Source organism: Notamacropus eugenii, chromosome 4, assembly GCF_028372415.1.
Source record: "Notamacropus eugenii isolate mMacEug1 chromosome 4, mMacEug1.pri_v2, whole genome shotgun sequence".
NCBI classification, from domain to species: domain Eukaryota; kingdom Metazoa; phylum Chordata; class Mammalia; order Diprotodontia; family Macropodidae; genus Notamacropus; species Notamacropus eugenii.
The window spans coordinates 139,783,231-139,803,243 of record NC_092875.1 but is presented as its reverse complement, the minus strand read 5'-3'; the positions used below and the strand labels follow the sequence as shown (position 1 = coordinate 139,803,243).

At 34.6% G+C, this 20,013-nt stretch overlaps 1 protein-coding gene across 4 annotated transcripts in view; it reads left to right on the top strand.

The window, feature by feature from the left end:
* The window catches only part of PKHD1L1 (PKHD1 like 1), a 193,900-nt gene that overhangs the window by 25,809 nt on the left and 148,078 nt on the right, over positions 1-20,013 (top strand). For 3 of the 4 annotated variants that reach the window (XM_072603266.1, XM_072603265.1, XM_072603268.1), the window contains exons 7-16: positions 2,119-2,172; positions 2,882-2,955; positions 3,448-3,490; positions 5,876-5,946; positions 6,774-6,884; positions 8,971-9,060; positions 11,908-12,176; positions 14,498-14,589; positions 15,657-15,816; positions 16,341-16,476. In XM_072603266.1, coding sequence (XP_072459367.1) covers positions 2,119-2,172; positions 2,882-2,955; positions 3,448-3,490; positions 5,876-5,946; positions 6,774-6,884; positions 8,971-9,060; positions 11,908-12,176; positions 14,498-14,589; positions 15,657-15,816; positions 16,341-16,476 — 1,100 coding nt within the window. The remainder of the gene's footprint in view (positions 1-2,118; positions 2,173-2,881; positions 2,956-3,447; positions 3,491-5,875; positions 5,947-6,773; positions 6,885-8,970; positions 9,061-11,907; positions 12,177-14,497; positions 14,590-15,656; positions 15,817-16,340; positions 16,477-20,013) is intronic. The other variant, XM_072603267.1, reaches the window with a different exon arrangement.

The following is a 20,013-nucleotide window of genomic DNA, read 5'->3' as shown; positions in this document are numbered from 1 at the left end:
TGTATAGTTGACCCAGTGATTTCTAGCATTTTAAATAAATACTTGTATAAATGCTTAGATGGAATGCTCATTACATTTTCAAATGACAGAAATCTAGGAGAAATAGCAAATGCTATACAAGTCAAGATCCAAAAGGATATTGACAGGCTAGAACATTGGGCTGAATCTAATAAGAAGAAATTCAGTTGGGATAAATGTAAAGCTTTGTATTTGGGTTCTTAAAAAATGGCTTTACACATATAAAAAAAGGAAAGCAAGAAATTTCTCTGAAAAAATGTCTTGGGATTTTAGTAGATTGCAAGTTCCATTTCAGTCATTAAAATGATATAGCAACCAAAAAAGCTTATATGATCTTGGACTGCATTGGGATGGAGATGGCTTCCAGTAAAGAGAAGTGACAGTTTCACTGTAGTCTGCCTTTGTCAAATATCACCTGATGTATTATGTTCAGACATGGGTACCATGCTTTGAGAAGGACATTAATAAGATGGAAAGTATTGAGAGGGTGATAGCTAGTATGGTAAAGGGCCTTCATTTCATATCATATGATGAGAAGCTGCAAAGAAGTTGGCATGTTTAGCCTAGAGAAGAAAATATTCAGGGGAATATGATAGTTCTCTTCTAGTATTTGAAAGATTGTCATGTGGAGGAAGGATTAGACGTGTTTTATTTGGTTAAAGGCAGAACCAGGAGCAATGGGCCGAAGTTGCAAAGAAACAAATTCAGACCTGAAGTAGGAAAAATGGTCACTAATGGTGACCATTAGTACTATACAAAAATGGAATGGGTTGTCTCAGAAAGTGTTGGGGTCCTCCTCCTTGGAAGTCTTTAAGTAAAGGTTGAGTGACCATGTATCAAGTACGTTAAAGTATGGAGCCCTTTTGCATATGGATTGCTTCTGAAGTTCCTTCCTAATTTTAGATTCTGTGAAGAGAAAGCCCAGGACAAAGCCTTCCGGTATATTCACAGTTAGGGAAAACACTATGGATGGTGATCTAACAAAGGAGAATTAGAAGTTGTGCTCAAACAAGTAGGAGTGGAACCAAGAAAGAACAATGTCACAAAAACCCAAAGAAGAGAGAGTAGTTAAGAAATAAGGATAATCTATAATATCAAACATTTTAGATAGGTTAAGAAGGAGCATCAAGAAAAAGTCAGATTTGGTCATCAAGAGATTCCTAGTCATTCCGAAGAGAGTAGTTTCAATTGAATAGTAAATTCAGAAGGCCATGGCAAAGGTTTGAGAAGTGAGAAGACAACCTGGGAACAGCTAGAGCAAGTAAAACAGACTATATTTAGGAGTTTTGTCTATGAAAGGGAGAAGAAATATAGGATGATAGTTTGAAGAGACGGTAGGATGAAGTATGGTTTTGTTTGTTTTGAAGAGTGAAGGAGACTTGCGTAAGTTTGTAGGCAATGGGGACAAGCAGTAAGTATAGATTGAAGATGAATAGATGAGAGGAGGATTGTAGGAGTAATCTACCAGAAGACTTGAGAGAAATACAAATCTAAGGTACATGTAGATACACTGAATTTAATGAGAAGGGCTACCTCTTCATCAGAAACTGGAGTAAAGGAGGAAAGAATGGGGTATTTACTTGTTTGTTCATTAATTCATCTATTTTGTTATTTGTCTATTTATTAATTAATTGATTAATCAATTAATTTGTTTGTTTATTTATTTATGCATTTGTGAGACTTAAAAGGCAGAAGATGAGGGAGCTTGTAGCAAATGTCCTTGATTTTCTTTGTAAAGTATGGGGCTTGGTCCTTTTGCTGAAAGGAAGGAAATTAAAATGGCATCAAGAGATGTTTTGAACAATCTCTGCAAAGAGGACAGTAGGGAATTAATTGGAGATGAACAAAAGGATTGCCTTGCAGCATGGTGGACCTGATAGGGATTATATAACAAATTTGTAGTGGATTCAATCACCATGGACACGTGACTTCTTCCACTGAGTGAGGTAGCAGCATACTGATAGCATTATAGAAGATACTGCCAAAAATAATAAGAAAGATTTAATACAAAAGGGGGATTGGGTAATGCAAGGAGAACTGTCAATTTGTACAATTCATTAGGTTAAACTTGTTCTTTTCCTCAATTAAAAAATTGTCTAGAGTTTATGTTGGTGGGATGCCCTGTGAGCTTCTCTTCCCTCAATCAGATAATTTGTAAGTAATATAAAAATGACTTTATTTAAATAACTTTAGTAACTCTTAATGTAGAAAATGTTTTGAATTAAGAAAGTATTTTAAAAATATTTCACACAACTCCTTTAGTACTTTACATATAGTACTTGTAAATAGATGAGTGGCAGTTGTGTGGAGCTAGATATATGTAGATCATGCAGACAAATCTGATATCAGTAAAGCATAAAGTATTACCCAGGAAATCATTGCATTTAATATTATATAATCAATTGCTTCACTTTTGCAAAAAGTATTTTTATGTTTTTTAGATATATATATTTTCAAAAATAAAACAATATTTCTCATGGATAATATGAAAATATTTTTCAGAAATGAATCAGTATTTTCAACATAAGCAATATGAAAAATGTTGCTTCAAAAATTAAACATATGTGAAGAATGCTGTTTTAAAAATAAAACAATTCTTTATTGGGCTATATATTTAAATTAATTTCTTTAAAATTAACTTTTGGGATATTCATGTTAATTCGTTATGCTTTAAGGATTTAATTATATTAAATACCACTTGAATGTATAGACATTCAACTGGGACTGGGGAATAGTTTGATTTTACATAAAAATTGTTTAACATAATTTGACCTGTGATGAACCTTTATATGCTTTGAAATTAATGATTAACTTTAGGAGATACTGCTTGAGTTAATATTTATTTACATATGAATTTTATTAGGTATGGTCTAAAACTAGACCACGAAAATAGTGACATGGGCACCATGATTTGTAAAATGACTGGAAGTTATATTGGTAAGTTTTAAGTTATTTTTTGTCATCTTTTCCTTAAATGCCTCCAAGTATTTGCATCACCTCAATCTGTCTCTTCATTTTCTTCCAACTGTATATATTCTTCTCACGTCTCTACCACCCCTTCTTTCTTTCTTTGGCATCCTTTTAATTCTATCTGCATATAATCTTTTTGCTACATCTTTTGTTGTTATAATTAGGCTTCCATATTTTCTTCATTCTTTTCCTATTCCATTGTAATTTCTGTACTGTTTAGATTTTTTCTGATAGCCTTTTTAGAAATGGTTTTTAATTCTTCCCTTATTTCTCATTCTGATTCTATCTTTTTATTTCACATAATTTCAATTTATGTACATGTTTCTCCAGCTTTATTTTGTCCTTTTATAAAACAATTTTGTTTTCAGTTTTACTTCTCTTCCCTATTATATTTTTTCTATCAGCAAAGATGAAACAGTGATGGAGAATTTGATTAAGTATTCCATTTTTAATTGATAGGTCATCACAATGTCAGCTTCATCTTAGACAGTGATTATGGGAGGTGAGTCATTTCATTCTAATACAGTTTTCATAATGGATGTTTTCTGTGGAATGCAAACTTAGCAATGATTTATATTTATATCCTGATTTACAACATGTACCACTCCAAAGAAACTTTAGAGGCTTTAATGACACCATTTAATATAAAATATGGGCATAGCATTTAATCTTATAAATTGTCTGAGTATCTAGACTTTGCTAGAAAAAAGTTTTGGCTCATCTAGAAAATGGGAACAATGTAACATTTAGTGATTCTTTTCATTTAATTTGTAATCTGGTTCTATATACATCCCTTTATTAGGCAACACTATGATTAATGCATACAATAATTTTAAGAACAAAGCACTATCCTCATAGTCAATTATCATTCAATTAGAGTTTTAGCTGTTTTAAATGGACAGAAATTCTAAATGTGCTTTAGGACCATGGAATTTTACAGAAAACAATTAGCCATTCCTCTAAATTGTCACTCATATAATGCCAAGAGGTAGCTAACTATAGTCATTTTGATTTTTAAAAATTAAGGCTAGTTTCTAGTTGCATGCTACTCTAAGAAGTTCAAGAATTCAAAATCATTATAAACTCTTGGAAATATTTCTATTTGCTAAACTCAGTGTGCTTTTCAGACATAGAAAGATTAAGCATCATGGAGCTGGTGATCTCAGAGCATATGAACACATAGCGGGCTACAATTCCCATGTTCACTTACTATGATAGCTAGGAATTCCAGCACTTGGTGCCACTGAGTAGGGGTATGTGTCTAAAGTGTTTTAACCATTCCTCTGCATGATTAAAGTAAACTAGAAACAGAGGTCATGTGAATTATTGTTTAAGGAACTGAGAGACCAAAGTATCAAAAGGAGCAGGAGTTGAGATAAAGAAAAAGTCTGTAAACCAAGTACTGATCCAATTTGTAAGGAAAGAAGGTGATCTGGAAGCCCACAGAGTATAGCAAATATATGCTCAGTCATTTTTCAGTCATGTGCAACTCTTTGTAACCCTATTTAAGGTTTTCTTGGGAAAGATACTGAAGTGGTTTGCCTTTTCCTTCACCAATTTATTTTACAGATGAGGAAACTGAGGCCAACAGGGTTAGTAACTTACCCAGGGTCATACAGATAGAAAGTGTCTGAGGATGGATTTGAACTTAGGAAAATGAGTCTTCTTGACTCCAGGGCTGGCACTCTATCCACTGCACTGGAATATCAGTTTCCAGTAAAGGGAAGTAATAGTTTCAAGTAGTCTGCCCTTGTCAAATATCACCTAGTATATTATGTTCAGACCAGGACTGCCCTGGTGTCAAGACTCATGTTCCCCATTCATTTTAATTCTTCTATGCAACATAACTAAGGTGAAAATGTATTTAATAAGAATATATGTGTAGAACCTATATAAGATTGCACACCATACTGAGGAGGGGGAGGAAGAGGAAAAAATCTATAATATATGGAAGTGATTGTAGAAAACTGAAAACAAAATAATTTTATGAAAATAAAAGACTGGTCATCATCAGGTAAAATCTGGCTTTAAACACTGGCTATGTGACCCTGGCCAAATTACTTAACCCTGTTGGCCTCAGTTTCCTCATCTCTAAAATGAGCTGGAGAAGGAAATGACAAAACCACTCCAATAGCTTTGCCAAGAAAACCTCACATGGGGGCCAGGAAGAGTTGGACACAACTAAAGAACGACCCAACAACAAGAACATTTGAGAGAGGAATGATTGTTAGGGAAATCCGCTGGGAAAGATGGGAGGGAATGAAATCCAGCCACCTCATCTTCAGACTGGAGGGATGATGTCAAGTTTTAAGATGTAGAGAAGGGGAATGACAAATGGCCTGAATTTTCTCAGTTAAGTATGAGACAAGGTTCTAAGAATAGGGGAAAGGAGGTATGGGAAGCTTGAAGAGAAAAGAAATGGATTGGAATAGTTTATGAAACAGTTAAAAGACTCAATTAGGAAGGAGCCAAAGCCAAAGTAGGCAAAAGCCACCTCACCATCATTTGCTTCAGGTCTGCACAACCTGTGGCCTACAGGCACGCCAAAAGATTTGGGTGGGCTGGGGGAGGAGGGGCTTGTGAAAAAGGTAGAGGTTTTCTCCTGAAATCCCTCAATGTGCCACAGCCCTCAAGACACAGGTTGTGCAGGCCTGGTATATCATCAGTAGAAGGAAATTCTATTTGTCTGAAAATCATGCTGATTGCTAGCTAACCTGTGTTTCTCCAGGTACTGAAAAAAAAGGTTATCACTTGTCCTAGTATTTTTCTAAGTATTGAAATCAACCCCAAAATTAACACAATCATTATGTCTCCCCCGTTCAAGTAAAAGTCTACATTTCCCTCAAATGAAGTTAAATTTTACAGGAAGCTGTATATTCTTTTACAGGAGCTTTCCACAGTTATCAGCATATTTTATCTCCTCTCTTAATAAAATTGCAATGTTTCAGACATATGCAGGTATGTGGCTTTTTCCTTCTAAGTTAATATGTAATTACACATAGTACTGTGACAGGATCATGGAAAATAAAAATCAGTGGCATTTATGAAAACAAAATCAAAGAAAACGACCAAAACTTTATTGTATGAAGTAACATGAAACCTGCTTGCAAGAAGTTATTGTTGGTGGGAAAAGATGGGAAAAGTGGAAAAAGATATCTGTGTTCTGTGTTGCTTAATTATTCCCACCCACATCAGAAAGCTCAAATTCATTCTCTAACTGTAAGCAGGAAAAGAGAATTCCTAGCTTAACTCCTATCAATCAGTGGACAAGTAGGTATTAAGTACCTAATATGTGACAAGCACTCTTCTCCCTCCTCCTTCTCCGCTTCCTTCTCCTTTCTTTTTTGCCCAGGCTTGTAGTGGAGGGACCTACTCATGGGTCTTATTCCACTACTGATTGTTTCAAGAGTTTGGGCCTGCTTTATTTCCAATCTGGGCTGTTTTGCCCTTCCTTAGGCAATCTTATCTCCTCCTTACCCCTTCCCCTCCCCACACTCCTGTGAGATCACCATATTGATATATTAATGTTGATATAGATGCCTAAACACATTATGGGCTTAATTTACCAGTTCACAACTCCTGAGTTCAAGAGATCCACCAGCCTAAGTCTCTTTGGTAACTGGGATTACACATTGTGCCACCACACCTAGCAAGATCTTACATTCTAAGGGGGACTCTTTTTAGAGCCCATAGGGGCAAAGTGGTTCTTAGGAATCCTTAAGGTTACTAAAAGAATGTATTCCTTAGTCTAACCTCATTCAACCAACTTTTTTATTTTCCTCCAGAGGTCACTAAAATTTCACCATCACAAGGAAGCATTGAAGGTGGCACATTATTGACCATAACTGGACATTTCTTTGACCAGACTGACTCCCCAGTCCGTGTTATAATTGGAGGTATTTTCAGGGTTTTCCAGTACTGTTGCTGAACAAAATTTCATGGGCATCACAGAGAAGTATGGTTTTCGTTTTGAAAATGTAATAGAGAAAATGGTATTTCTCCCCCAAAATCACTTATAAATGCATTCCAAATATCATGTAGTGGGTGGATGAGAATGGTCTAGTTAGCCTAATGTTTAATGTATGAAACCAAGAAAATCTGAACAAAAGAATGGTAATTTTTCTACAGCTATCAGGCATGGAACACATCAGCCTCTGAAAAACTGAAAACGAATATCACATAGAAAGCAATGAAGTAGTGCATGTTGAGTGTAAGCAGGCTGTACCATACAATCAGTGAGGAAATGTAAATAAGAATAGGAGTAAAAATTGATTGAAAAACAGAATAGGCTTATCACATGGCAAGGATGAAGGACAATTTGAATATTCCACTAGTATTCTCATGCTATCAGAAGACAAAAAAGGCTTCTAATACACCAAGTGACACCCTGAAATAATCATAAAATCCTTCTTTAAGACGTTGTAGGCCAACACTAAGTTTTACCTAAAGGTTGGAGACTATATTGCATGTTCTATAATGAGTTCTATTCTGGATCTTGTGGTCCACTTTCAGGGCACCAACCCCTTTTAAAAGACAGGCCAGTTTTGAACCAAGAGGTTCCAACTTTGTTAACAATGAAAAGTCCCTACGTCTATCCTGTTACATGCTATTATATTGCCCATTTTTAAAAGATCTACTGTTCTAAGGGGAGGCAGCAAAGGGAAGGGGAAAAACATGAGAACAATCTCATTCTAAACATTATTGTGAGGGAACTATCTCATTTAGAAAGTAATGAATTGTCTTTCAAAAATTATACCAGAGCCTTTTACCACTAGCATGGTTAAACTTATATCAAAGTACCGTAGAATTTGCTTTCTTTTAAGATCATATCTATTTTTGCCTAGTTGTTTTATTTTGCATCTGGGAAAAATCTAATTTTTATTCTAAATTCTTTCCAGGAAGGAAAATTTATTCTTAAAATCATATCTGTATATATGGTTTTTTTTTTCTCCCAGGGAATAACAGGCAAAATTCATCCTTTTCACCAAAGATCTCTTTGAAGAATTTGTGCCTTAGTTTTCCCCTAGTGAAACATGCTTAGGATCAGGTTCAGTGGGAGAGTGATCTTAAAAAGCACTTAATCCACAAACTTCATCATTTTATAGGTGAAGGCACTGAGGCTCAGAGCATTTCAACGGCTTCCTCAGTGTTGCATTGTTAGGAAGTGTAAGAGGAAGGGACTGAACCCTAGGTCTCTGACTTCTCAGCTACCCTTTTTTCCCATCTCATGTTGTTTTCTTATTCATTAGCTTCTTCCTAAAAAGCAAAATCTGAGGCCTTACATTTATTTTCTTTCAATTATTCTTTCATTTTTTAAAATTTAATAAAATTTCTTTCATTTATTTCCTTTCAGGAACAAAATTCTTTGTAAAACATAGTTCTCATTAGAAATAATTATATTGTATGTTGTTTCTTAGAACATGTGAATGTTTCAGTTTCAGACTAATTTTAATATATTTAGAAGAGAGAAAAATATGGATGATTTGTTGGAGGGCATAAATAAATTAATTAATTTGTTCAATATGAAATAAGCATAAATGCCTCATTTTTATAATAAACTGTGCTAGGTACTTTGGTCATAAGCCTTCAAGGACTTCAGAATCTTGAAAAGGGAGTCAAGACATGTAATACAAATATGATACAAATTGAAATATATGCTTATAAGACAAGTACAAAATGCTTGCAGATCAGATAAGGAAGAACCCTAGCTTTATTTAGAGGATGATTTAAATACTCTGATAATTTAATTATAAAGAATAAAAAGAATATGTTGTCCACCATGCCAGAAATCCACTCCTTCCTTATCTCAGATCATTTGGATGAAGAGTTTCTCTATTTATTCTTGGCTTTGCCTCTGAATTATGCAACTTTAGGAATTGTACTTGATCTTTCAGTGAAACTATGCTTCTAAATAAACAAGTGGAGGTTACAGTCTAGAAGCTCATAGTAACTTTGCATTTTCTGCTCTTTGAATTAATACAGGTCAGAGCTGCGAAGTCCTGAGACTCACAGAAAATAACATATATTGTAGGACACCACCCAAACCTAGTGTCCTTAGAACAGTGTATCCAGGTAAGTGGTCCTAAGAAAGAGTAGCTGTTTCTATATTGACGGAGAGGAGCACATTCTTTCAACAAAAGCTAAGTTGGACGATTTCTTCAATTAGTGGTAAAATACTGCAAAATTTCCCATAATTCTTCATTAGGATTTTCTGCACTGCTTTTTGGAATAATGTAGCTAAATAAAAGAAGAGAGTATTGTATTCATGGTTAGTATTAACCCAAAAGTTCTTAAAAGAACACAAAAGGAGTACTCCTTCAAAAGTCCCATTATCTATATAACTGTCTGTGGTAAAAATAGAGAAGACAATAAGGTGTTTGTGGTGTCTTGACAATTCTGGACCTTACTCTCTTCTTCTGTCAAATCAAGATATTAGGGCTTACACTGCCTGCCGCGTGGTTTATTTTATGTGTGTGTTGAACAAAACTCACTTAATTCAGTTGACTACTCAGCAAAATGAAAGAGTTGGATTAGATGGACACTGAGGTCCCTTTCCCTACTCAATCTCTGATAGTATAACTTTAAAAGGAGGTTTTCTATCTCAGAAATCAAGCGAGGTGGCCAAATCAGAAGAAACAACTTCAACTGAAGAGGACCATCATATGTAAATTCTAAGGAAGTAGAAAGTTATTTTGGAGGAATAGCCTCTCTCTGTTTGGGAGAGGGGTAAATTACCAGGCAGCTAGATGTCTCCATGGATAGAGTACTGCGCCTAGTGACAGGAACACCTAATTTCAAATCTGGCCTCAGATACTTGCTAGCTGTGTGACCATGGGCAAATCATTTAACCTCTGTTTGCCTTAATCCACTGGAGAAGGAAGTGGCAAACCACTCTAGTATCTTTCTCAAGAAAGCCCTATGAACAGTATGGTCTATGGGGTCACAAAGAGTCATACACAATTGAACAGCAACAATTTCATTAAGGCAAATTACTTGTGTGTGTATTTTAAACTTCAGTTAAAAGAACTGAGGGCTTTAGAAAAGAAGATTTTTATTAGTTCTGTAGATAAAATTAGGGTTAAAATAGAAATCAAAATAGTTAAGCATCAGTGACAAAGGTACCAAATACACACGTGTGTATTCATATACACACATATGTGTGTATACATATATACACACATATGTGTGTATATGAAGGAAAGGAAGTTGGCATTTATTTAGTACTTACTATGTGCCTGGCATTGTGCTAAAGACTTTACAATTATTATCTCATTTGATTCTCACAATGATTCTGTGTAGGAGGTGTTATTAGTATCCTCATTTTACAGATGAGGAAATTAAGGCAAACAGGTTAAATGACTTACTTACAGTTAGTGAGTATTTGAGGCTAGATCTGAACTCAGGTCTGACATCAGGTCCAGCACTCTATTCTCTGTGCTCCCTACTTCTCTCTCTCTCTCTCTCTCTCTCTCTCTCTGTGTCTGTGTATGTGTGTGTCTCTCTATACACACACACATGCACACATATACATATATACACATACACATACATATGCATTTGTGTGTATATGTATGCAGGTATATGTATAAATACATATGATGCTACAAAAGCATATTTGTAAATGTAGTGCTTTTTACAAAATATAATTTTTAGAAGAATAATCTAATGAGGAAATACTTCCATTTCTTTCTCAATTAATCATGCCATTATTTAAAAACTGGCTGTTTGAGATTCAAGGCCATAGCCAAGGCAGCAGCATTTTGCCCAGTGGCAGCCAAGCATAGTTACAGGCAAAGTACTTAAGAGGAGAGAATAAGCTTCTTTGCAGTTTAATATGTAATGTGAATAGGAAATTCAAGATACAGGCTAATTTTAATTATGTCAGGAGTTTATTAAATAAAGCTGCTATATTTTCAGGACAAAATATGACACACACTCCAGCTAATTCCACAAATGTTCATATTGGTTGGTGCTCATTAGCTTTTGGAAACTCCTATTTGTGAGTATTTATATGTGTATATGTATACATACACATATACCATATACATACACATACACTATATGTATCTGCAATACACATATTCATACTATGTATACATGCATGTAGATATAAACAGACAAGGTGTTCCAAAAGTCTTAAAGTGATTTTAAGCTGTTAAAGCTTAAAATTGTCCTAAGACTTTTGGTATACCCTATATATTCATATATAGAGAGTAGAACATTTCTATGACATAGTTCACTGTTATATCATGTATATTACTATGAGTAAATTGTTGGTGCTATCACAAACCAGAACAAGAACCAAACCTGAGTTCACCAGCAAGAGAACCCCACCCACATGAACAGAGACTCCCCAAAGGAACAAAAGAACACAGCCAATATAGGTTTCAGTGTAGTCAGGAGGTGAACTGTACATGTGGTACCTTAGAATTGGACAGATTCTATTGCTGGGGGCCAGTAGGGAAGGAATAGAGAGTGTGGTATCCCGTGATTGGCCAGGCCTGTTGCTGGGGGCTCGTAACAGAAAAGGCTCTTTTTCAGGCTAGCTATCTTTTGTAACCCCACCCTAACAGACAGAACTGTTCTTGCCATTTCAGCAGTAAATAAGGTAGCAGACAGGATGGGAGTTGTAATACAAACTAGATCAGAGGCAAAATAGAGGAAATACAGGCAAAATGGAGTTATTTTAGCTTTCTGTGCTACTCACTATATATGTGCTACCAAATATATGTACATATAAATATATATATATATGCTACCCACTATATGTGTGTATATACACTATATTCATGTATATGCATACATATTCACAAGCACTGCTTAAATGTGGACTAAGCATCTGTGACCTCTGCAAGACTGAATGAATCCCAGTATACATGATACCCCCAATGTAGACTGGTTTTATTTTATTCTATATAGGTGGCAGAGGCCTAAAGCTTGAAGTGTGGAATAATAGCCGGCCTACTCATCTTGAAGAAATATTAGAGTATAACGAAAGCACACAAGGTTACATGGGGTCCACATGGGTAGATACAGCTTCCTATGTTTGGCCTATGGAGCAAGACATGTTTGTTGCCCGATTCAGTGGATTTCTAGTAGCCCCAAATTCTGATGGCTACCGGTTCTACATCAAAGGTGATGACCGTTATGCTGTTTATTTCAGCCCAACTGGAAATCCAACAGACAAGGTAGGAAAGCCATAACATGTGTCTTCCATTTGCTATTCCAAAAGCAACATATTAGGCTTCATTCTCCACTAATGTTCTACTCTGAATTTTTGTCTTGGTATGGAGATGACCATAGGTTCCTGAAGGCTATGGAAGGAGATTTCAAGCTCTGGCAAATCCTAAAAACCTGGAGAGATTTCTGTGATGAATTTAGATTGGGTCTGTCATACAAGGACCAACGTAAGGGTGGTTATGAGATGATGAAATTTTAGAACACCTCAACCCATGAAACTGGCATGGTTGAAAAAGAGCTGGACCTGGAATCAGGAAGACCTGAGTTTAAATTCTGCCTCACTATCTGTGTGACCCTAGACAAGTCACTTAATGTCTGTCTGCCTCAGTTTCCTCATCTATAAAATTGGGATAATAAACTTCTCAAAATTATTATGAAGATAAAATAATATATTTGTTAAAAACTTTGCAAATTTCGAAGTGCTATGTGCTTAGTTATTATTATTAATTATTAGGCATGGGAAGGATGTACCTATATGATTAAAATCAGGAATCCTTGAAATAATAATGTAATAACCTTGAAATTCTTCTTACCTCCTGCTTCATTGGGTACTTACATAAGTTGTTCCCAAGACAAGAAAGTATTACCTCCTCATATCTGATTATCAGAATCCTCATCTTCCTTCTAGACTCAGTCCTAGTATCCCCTCCTTTGAGAAGCCTTCCTTGATCTCTCTTACCTCTCTTAGTCTCTCTCTCTCTTGCTTTGCACTATGCTTTTGCCTGTGTGCATACTGTGTCCTCTCAGTGGAATGTAAGCTCCATGAGGGTGGGTACTCTCATTTGTGTCTTTATATTTTCAGTACCCTGCACAGTGCCTAGAACACAAGCGTTATATCTTTGGGTTACATTTTTTTTTAATACCCTCATTGTAGTACGGAGTTGACCATGCATTCTGTAAGACTATACCAGCTTAATGTGAATTCTTTAAGGTTATACTATGTTAGAAATGACAAATTATTAATTTGTTTTGTATTAATCATTCAAAGACCACACTACCTAGTTTAAAGAGGCTCATATCCAGAAGGCTGGCTACTTAACATTTTTGTTTTGGCCATAGCAATTCATGAAGTAGATTGATCAGGAATTAATTTTGCTACCTATATCGTTTAAGGGTTTGCCTAGTAAAGGAAGTACTCATACCAATGAAATCACAAATATTGAAGTATTAAAATGTTATAGAGAGATTAGTACATTATAAGGTTTATGAGAAAAGTATCTTGAGTTTGGGGTCTCTCTTGTGAATAGGGAAAACTAGGTGGCTTAGTGGATAGAGTTCTGGGCCTGGAGTCAGAATGATAAATTCAAATTTGGCCTCAGTCATTCACCGTGTGACCCTTGGCAAATCACAACCTTTATTTGCCTCAGGTTCCTCATTTGTAAAGTAAAGAAAATAATAGCTCCTACTTTCCAGAATTGCTTTGAGGAACAAACAAAACTGTACAGCCCTTAACATAGTAGCTGACACATAGTAAGCTGTATGTAAATGTTAACTATTAATGTAGTCGTGATAATAGCTCTAAAGTTGACTTGAAGATCCTGTTTCCCCAGAACCAGAATTGATCATTCCTGAACTTCTTCTGGCCCATGAGACATCTGTTCTCTAAATAAGTATCCATAACTAGAATACTTTAATCTTTTAAAATAGTTTTTTAAAATGCATCTAGCCTATTGCCATTAATTATTCAAACATTGGTGGTAGAATTAGTAACAGGGCAATATTCATATTATTGTGGTAGCTATAATTAGTTTTCTAATTTCTAATCATAATTGTTCATGACACTTGTGCCTTTGAGTTGTAAAGGTACATGAGTAATTTTTCCCAACTGGGGTCAAAGATCTGTGATAAAAATAAATATTCTTTCTTTAAGGAACAGAAGCATTGCTATTTTTACTGAAATTCTTATGGATTTCAAATATTCTTTTCTAGAACCAAGAATTTTGATTTTTTATTTTCATTATAGTCATTGGTATCTAAACCTTCTTTCTATATAAATATTTTTATATGATCTCAGCAAAAAATTTTGAAGTAATACCATAAACTAGAAGTTATTGGGTTGAAGTTGTGGGAAGGAGGCAAGAGCTCAAAAGATATTTGTAAAATGTAATTTTTGTTATGGAGGAAAGAGCTTAGGAGTAAGAAATATGTTTGTTCCTAATCTGTCCCTTTATCAGAAAGATATCTAGAATTTAGAAGAAATTGTTATCCTTGGGTTTTAAATGTTTATGCAGAAAATATGCACTTATAAATTTCTTCTTTTGGGGTTTAGGTAAAGATTGCATATCATTCTTCATATGCCAATAGTTATTTTTCCAGCTTGACACAAAGATCAGATGTTTTTCAGCTTCAAAAAGGCAAAGAGTAAGTTCCATTCCTTTATTAAAATTGCTTAAATGTATTTTTAACATTGCAAATGTATAGAGATTATGTCTGGATTTTTATGTCAAGAACCTATAAATAAGACTAAAATACTAACATTCTAAAATTAAGTGTGTATAAGTGAGGTGTTTGGTTTCTTATCTCAAGGAACTTTCAGAAATGGTAGATTTGGAACCTCTCATATCTGAGTCAGAAACATGTTAATGAGATTTACTTATCAGAGAATCAGTAGCATTCAATTAACTAAGCAAGTAATCTATAGTTGGCAGCTTTGAATTCTAAGCTTTTCCTGAGGAATTGGTGAGGGAGATTAGGAAGCTGACTTACCCCTGTCCTTCAGATCAGTGGTTCTCAAATATTTTGGCCTCAAGACCATTTTATACTCTTAAAAGTTATTAAAGATCCCCCTTCAAAAAGCTTATGTTAGTGCTAATTATGACCTTTGATATTTACTGCATTATAAATTAAAACATCTTAGTATTATTGTGAAAAATAGTTTTGTCCTCTTGAACCCTCTAAAAGGATCTCAGGGTCCCCAGGAGTTTAAAAAACTCTGCTTTAGATTTTCATATTGTTGAGTATAGATAAGTACATTCGTTAACGCTTATCAGTTGAATCAATTACCATTATCCTTGTCACCATTACCCTCAGCATCATAATCATTGCCAAATATTTGAAGTCTTTGGAATCATTTCCTATTCTAATCATATCTTATTTTAAAAACCTCTGAATATTGAAGTACTTAAAAGTCTATGTTTTCTCATATGTAGTAACATTGAATTTATGTATTGTCCTATAATAACATGGTTTTAACAACAAGATGGGATGTCAGTCAGTAGTATGAACATTTATGGTACTGATTACAGAAACTTTACCTGATTTATTTTGATGTCAGCAAAACCTTGTGACTTATTTAGTAGATTAACACTTTAGAATGAAAACAGAATAGTGGAAATCACCACTTACAGTACAGACAAAATTTTACTTATTTAATGTTGATTAGAACAGATGAATGTTCCTTTTGACTTCACAATCATTACTTTTTTCAGATATTACATTGAAATATTACTGCAAGAATATAGACAAAGTGCTTTTGTTGATGTTGGGTTGTACCAATATGGAAGTTTCTATTCTGAACAACAAACAAGAGATTCTGTAAATGAAGAGCAACTTATTCAAACCCAGTCTATAACTGTGCAAGAAATACAGGTTTGTTATTTTTGGAGGTTTCTAAAATTTTATATAATTTCTATGGAAAAGAAGCTACTTCTGGGGAAAGTAATAGTATAGAATTATAGAAATATATTTAAAGACACATTCTAGGCTGTGTCTCTGCCCAAGACACTTAATATTCAGAATTATTGGCAACTCTGTAAGACTATAAGTGACAGAGGAGGTACCAAGCTACCCTGATAACATTCAGTTTCATCATTCACGAGCTCCTAACATCAATGAAATCATAGGTCCAAATCCTATTATCTATTTACATAATACATATCTTTATATTATATATACATACATTTATATATAATTATACACACATACTCGTAATCTGCCTATACATACTTTGAAATTAAAGATCAATAACTTGAAAACAAAATGTACAAGTCTTAAAAAAATTTAAAGTAGTATTTTTGCATTTGCCGTAAAGTAGAATATAGAATTGTAAACCTCATTTTTTATATTCTTAAAAGTGGACTTGTCAATATTTTGAGAGTTTTTTTTAATAATAGGTTATAACTTTGGAAAACTGGAAAACAACTAACCCAAATAATGAAATTCAGAAGATCACAGTATCCAGTCCATGTATGAAATCTAATACATGTTCATTTTACCAGTATAGCTTAATCTACAACCAGGAAAAAACAGGTGAGTTATTTTAACTAAAAAATAGTGTGTTTGGATTCATACATGGATGTGTTTGAAAGAGTGAGTGACTACATATTACCCAAAGAACACAAGTCCAATGATGTACTAATAAACAAAGCAGTAAAAGTTAAGCTAAGAACACCGTGACTTTCAGAAGGCCCAGAAAATGGTTTCAATTACACTTCACACGGATAACCATTTCATCAACACTATCTTTTTCCCAGGTTAGTGTTATTATATGCAAGTATATGTATGTATGTATGTATGTATGTGTCTGTGCGAACACACATTTGGTCAGAAGGAAGAAATTATTATATAAATTTCTTTGCTCCTCCTTCCCAACAGCAGATCACCCCAGATCCCATGATGGGGTAGGAGATGCCTTGAGGGTCTCAGCCTGAACTGATGCCTGGCTAAGGCTCCATCTTCCAATCTTCCTGCCAATGATGCCTTCCCCTCTTCCCTCTTGTTCTGATGTTGAACCCTCATCCCCATCCCTGTCAGAAGGAATACAGAATCCTATCTTTACTCTTATCCTTTCCCACATCTATGGAAGATATAGGCCAATGCAGCCTAAGAACTTCTGGTCCTTATCAATGGCCCCTAAAGTTGCACCCTTAGGACCTCTGGTCTTTTTCATAAGCCCTGCAGCTGAACTTTCTTATGTTGTCTCCAACAATTAGCATGAGCTTCTTGAGAGCAGGGACTGTCTTCTATTTATTTTTGTATCCATAGCATTTAGCACACTGTTTGGCATATGGTAAAGACTTAATAAATGCTTTTTCATAATTTGTTCATTCATGGATCTGTAATTTCATTGGTGTGATTACTTGCTCCATTGATGCAAATCACCTGCTTCAATATGTGCCTATACCAGAAGCCAGTCTGCAACATCCCCATCAAGTTGATGAACAACCTTTGCTCATGATCCCCAAGGAAGGTTCACCGTCTGCCTCAAAAGGAATCCCATTCCACTTTTGGATAGCTCTGATGTCCAAAACTGCAATACTTAGGGAAAATTTTCCTTATATTATACTAAAATCTTCATCCCTTAAACTTTTGTCCCTTTCTCCTACTTCTTTCTTCTGGGACCTAGAGGGATGAATTGAATCCCTCCTCCACATAAATCTTTTAAATAGTTTAAGACTGATACAATGAAGACAACTGTCAGGCAACACTTTCTACCCTCAGCCAAAAAAAAGGAAGGAAAGAGATAAGCATTTATTAAACGTTTCTACTGTTGTTCTAAGCACCTTATAAATATTATCTTTTTTGGTCTTCACAAGATCTTCACCATGCAAGGTAGATGTTATTATTATCCCCATTTGACAGTTGAGGAACCTGAGGTAGGCAGAGGTTAAGTGGCTTACCCATCTAGTAAGTGTCTGAGACAGGATTTGAACTCAGGTCTTCCTGATTCCAGGCTCAGTACTCTTATTCACTACACCACCTACTTCTTCAAAAAATTAAACTTCTCCAGAGTAAATATTCTTAGTTCTTCAAAATGTTCCTTGTGTGGGATCCTTGTGTTAAGATCTTTCTCTGTCCTGATAACACAAGAATGAATCTTATCGATTTATGATTTGCAGAGGTATAAATGACAAACAGGTCATACAGTGTATAGAATGCTGAGCCTGGAGTTGGGAAGACCCACTTCCAAATCTGGCCTCAGACACTTACTAGCTGGGTGGCCCTGGGCAAATATCTTAACATGTTTGCCTCAGTTTCTTCATCTGTAAAATAGGGATAACAATAGCACCTACCTTGTAGAATTGTTGTGAAGATTAGATGAGATAATATTTATAAAGTGTTTGGCACAGTACTTGGCACATAGGAAGCACATTGTTTGTATCATAATTATTACTATTAATTATTATTATTTCAGGATGGTTAGATATTCTATTTCCATTTCTGTTCTTATATTTATTATTAGACAATATAGTTAGTGAACCTATAGGAATATTTAGAGCCAGAAAATAATAAATGTCAGCTCTATATTTATAGAAACTTCACATTAAAATGTAAGTATCTTAAACTATTCATTTAAATAAATTTGTATGTATAAGTATTGCTTGAGTGCCTGTTATGTGTTTAATAGTAAGCTAGGTGCTATGAACATTGAAAAGCAGTAGATAACTTAATAACTTAGTTATCAATACATCTAATAAGATAAATTGCTTCAGGGAAGAATTCCCTGTTTGACAAGAACCACTGAAAGAAGTGAAAAAACATTTGGGAAAAATTAGGTGTACAGCAACATGTTATGCTAAATACCACAATTAGTTAAAAAGGGATATATGACCTGATTTTTAAAGGTCATGCCATAAAAAATATGAGAAGAGAACTAGAGAGAGTATATGCAAATCTTGAAGCACTATATAAATACTAGTCATCTTTATTAAAAGTACTATTATAGCTTGCCCTCATCAGAACTAATCTAGAGTCTTGTGTTTAGTTCTGGGCTCCATTGCTTTAAAAGGACATTGAGATGCTGGTGAGTATCCAGAGGCCAACCAGAAGGGTTAAGAGCCTTAAATCCATGTCATACAAGATCAGTTGAAGGAATCAGGCAGATTTAGTTTGAAGAGCAAAGATTCAAAAGAGCTATGAAAGCTCTCTTCAAGTATTTATAGGTCTGTCATATAGAGAAGGGATCATATTTGTTCTGTTTGCCCATCAGAAAACAGAACCAGGAGCAATGAGTAGAAGTTGTAAAGAGGCAAATTTAGGTTTGATGTCAAGAAAAATATGATATTAGTTAAAGCTGTCCCAAAATGGAAGAGTATTTCAAGTGGTGGTAGGCTTCTCCTGCTTGATCTTGAAGCAAAGATTGGAGAACCACTTGCTGGGTATATTTTAATGGAATAGGTTGGACTAGATGGCTTCTAAGGTCATTTCAAACTCTCAAATTCTATGAAAATGAAAAGCTCTTACACTAACAAAATCAATGCAACTGGTATAAAAAAGATAAGTATTGAATGGTGACAAATCATTTCATCATCTATTTCTGATAAGTTTCTGAAATCCACAATAAATAGGGAACTAACATAAATGCATAAAATCAAGAGAAATTCCCCAATAAATAAGTGTCCAAAGAACAAGCAGTTAAATGATGAATAACAAATTTATTAGCAATGCTATGAAAGATTATTCCAAGTTACTAGTAATTATAATCTGTTCTGAGGTTTTAGCCAGTACTCAGTAAGCTAGCAAAGATCACAAAAACTAGAGGGGCTTTGGTAGAACTATGAATTGGTCTAATCATTTTGGAAAGCAGTTTGATATTATACTAAAAAAATGTAATTAAAATTTCCATATCCTTTGACTAAGAGATTCCATTGCCAGGTATTTATTTCAAAGAGGTTAAGGATAGAAAGGTGTAATATACATCAAAATATTCACAATAGCATCTTTTGTATTAACAAAGAAATGGAAAATAGCAAATGCTCATCAATTAGAAAATGAATAAATATTAATGTAAGGGAGATGTAATAATTATGAGTCATTATGAGAACCATAGGAAGACATATAAACTGA